Source organism: Orycteropus afer, unplaced genomic scaffold (genome assembly GCF_000298275.1).
Source record: "Orycteropus afer afer isolate SDZICR_OR568_19922 unplaced genomic scaffold, OryAfe1.0 scaffold00398, whole genome shotgun sequence".
Taxonomy (NCBI): Eukaryota; Metazoa; Chordata; class Mammalia; order Tubulidentata; family Orycteropodidae; genus Orycteropus; species Orycteropus afer.
In genome coordinates, this window is record NW_006921985.1 from 1,793,523 (window position 1) to 1,796,750 (window position 3,228).

General features: G+C 52.5%; 1 protein-coding gene across 1 annotated transcript in view; it reads right to left on the reverse strand.

Moving 5' to 3' along the window:
• The window catches only part of TNIP2 (TNFAIP3 interacting protein 2), an 81,369-nt gene that overhangs the window by 15,809 nt on the left and 62,332 nt on the right, over window positions 1-3,228 (reverse strand). Inside the window, exon 3 of the mRNA XM_007953515.1 lies at window positions 241-401. Within this exon, the coding sequence (XP_007951706.1) occupies window positions 241-401 (161 nt within the window). The remainder of the gene's footprint in view (window positions 1-240; window positions 402-3,228) is intronic.

Here is a 3,228-nt window from a genome sequence, read left to right on the forward strand (position 1 = left end):
GTACGCGGCCTCTCCTTACTGGACGGGCTGACCAGCTCTCTGTACTCCAGCCTCGCTCCACGACCAGCAAGGTAGGGCCCCCGAGCCCTGGCCCCCCCCCGCGGAGAGCCAGGCCCCGCCCTGTCCCTCTGCCCCGCCCCCCCGCGCCCCGCCCCGCCCCTTAGCCCCGCCCCACGAGGACCAGGCCCGCCCCTGAGTCCTGGTAAAGGCCGTGCTAGTCCTGGGGCCCAGCAGCCTGACCTGGTGCATAGAGTGGGGCCCCACTGCCCCGCGTCCAGGGAGGAATCGGGGAATCTGGCCGTCGAGGGAGGCGGCCAGGATGAGCAGCGCGTTATGGACCACACCCCGGCTATGGGCTATGAAGCTGAGGGGCGTCTGATAACCCAGCAGATGGGTGGCAGCTGGGGGTGCAGGAAAGACGTCAAAGAGGACCCCTCCAGGGTTTAACCTGAGCGTGGGTCCGAAATGGGCAGAATCCCACCCCAGGCGCGCAGCAGGCCTCCCGACCCCTGCGTGACCCTGTCTAAGGTCCTCAGTATGGGGCTGGGGCAACTTTAGTGCTCTAACTCGTCTTTTGCACAGGCCCGGGGCCCCGGGTCCGTTCCCACCGTGGCTCCCCCATCCCCCTGTCCCCTAAATCTACCCAGGCCACTCTGGAATGTTCTACCCAGTCGGTGGTTACTTTCTTCTTCAAAGGTGGAGTTCCCCCACAGTGATCCCCATGACAAAGCAAACTCAAAGGCTGTTAGAGGTTTCCTGGCTCACAATCCCCTCCCCCAGTGTGGGCATGTCCCTCCCACACGTCCTCCGCAGCAAGCTGGAGGCTGACCCCAAGGAAAACCTCTGGAAGCAAAGTGTCTTAATGCTGCCAGAATAGAAATACCAAAAGGGAGTGGCTTTGATGAACAATCATTTATTTTGTCACAGTTTGGGGGGCTGAAAGTCTGAATCCAGGGCATTGGTGCTAGGGGTAGACTGTCTCTGTGGCTCTTGGGGAAGTTCCCGGCTCTCAGCTTTCTTCCTCAGCTCCTTGGGGATCCCCACGTGGCACCCATCTTTCCCCATTTGTACTTCCTTGTTTCTGGGCCAACTGTACTCTGTTTATACCGCAAAAGTGATTGACTTTAAACATACCAGATACTGATGCCTTGCTGAAAGTGAAGAGGACTGGAAGCTGTTGCTGATGAAGATGAAAAATGACAGCCTTCGGTATGGATGATACCTCAACATAAAGAAAACAAAAAGCCTCCCAACTGGACCGATAAGCAACACCATGATAAACCCAGAAAATATTGAGTTGTCCGAAGTTTACTTGGATCCACAATCAATGCCCATAGAAGCCAAAACCAAACAAAAAAAAACCCACTGCATTGAGTCAATTCCAACTCATAGTGAGCCTATAAGACAGAGTAGAACTGCCCATAGGTTATCCAAGGCTGTCAGTCTTTACAGAAGCAGACTGCCTCATCTTCGTCCCAAAGAGCAAATGGTGGGATTAAACCACCAACCTTTTTGGTAAGCAGCTGAATGCTTTAACGACTGCACCACCAGAGCACCTTCTCATGGAAGCAGCAGTCAAGAAATCAAAGAATGTATTGCGTTGGGCAAATTTGCTGCAAACAACCTCTTTAAAGTATTAAAGAGCAAAGATACTGCTTTGAAGATTAAGGTGCACCTGACCCAAGCCATGGTATTTTTAATAGCGTGCTACTAGCATTTGACTGCTAACCAGAAGGATGGCAGTTCAAACCCACCAGCCACTCCTTGGAAGAAAGATGGTGTAATCTACTTCAATAGTGATACCGCCTCGGAAACCCATGAAGGGGTCGCTATGAGTTGGGTCCGACTCGACAGCACTTAACAACAACACGCATGTGAGAGAGGAGCTCTGGTAGCATAGTGCCTAAGGCACTTGACTGCTAAGCAGAAGGCTGGCGGTCCAAACCCACCAGCCACTCCTCGAAAGGAAGGTTGAGCAATCTGCTTCCATAGAGATACCACCTCGGAAACCCAAAGACGGGTCGCTTTGAGTCAGGTCAGACTCAACGGCACATAACAACGACAACAATGCATGTGAGAGCTGGACAATGAATAAGGAAGACCGAAAAAGAGTTGATATGTTTGAATTGTGGTGTTGGTGAGGAATGCTAAGTGTATCATGGACTGCCAGAAGAATGAACAAATCTGTCCTGGAGGAAGTACACCTCAATGTCCCTTAGAAGCGAGACTGGCCAAACTTCATCTCTCGTTCTTAGGTGGTCATGTTGTCAGAAGGGACCCAGTCCTGAAGAAGGAGATCATGCTTGGTAAAGTCGAGGTCAGCAAAAAAGAGGAAGACCCTCAATGAGATGGACTGACACAGTGGCTGCAACAACGGGCCCAAGCGTGGCAATGATTGTGAGGCTGGCACAGGACCGGGCAGTGTTTCCTTGTTGTACATGCAGTTGCTGTGACTAGCAACACTGGTATGACCTCATTAACATGACAAAGAAAACCTTATTCCCAAATGGGATCACATCCACAATTATGTTGTTGTTGTTGTGTGCCGTGGAGTTGATTACGACTCAGAATTCTGAAGGGTCCCTGTGAGTTCACAAGTATAGGGGTGAGGATTTACAATACGTATTTTTGGGGGACACAATTCAATCCATACCACAAAGCAGACACTGTTCACAGTGGGGCAGTGGGTTGGGCTGGCTCCATGGTGAAAGGTACTGGAAGATGCATTTTGACCCAAAGTCCCAGCTTCCTTCTCTGCAGAAGAAAGGTCATAGTAAGTGCCCTGCGAGCCTCCTAGGGATGCTGTGGGGATTCACAGAGAGAGAGTGCCTAAGGAACTCAGCACCTCGCCTGAACGTGGCAGCCCCAGGCTGTGGCTGTGCTTACGAATGGCACCCTCCAGCTGGCAGAGGCAGCCATGGGAAAGAAAACTGCAGCAGGCCCGGAGCTGTGAGCCTTGGGGTGAGTCATCCCCACTGCTGCTGTAGGTGGAACTTAGACACCTCACTCAACCCCCCGACACTCTTTTTAGATCTAGTCAATGGGCATCATGTTGTTGTTAACTGCCGTCGAATCGTTTCCAACTCATAGCGACCCCATGCACAGCAGAACGAAACACTGCCCGATCCCGCACCAGCCCCACATCCCTGCTATACTCGAGCCCATCATTGCAGCCACCGTATCAATCCATCTCCTTGAAGGCCTCCCCCTCTTTCGTCGACCCTCCAC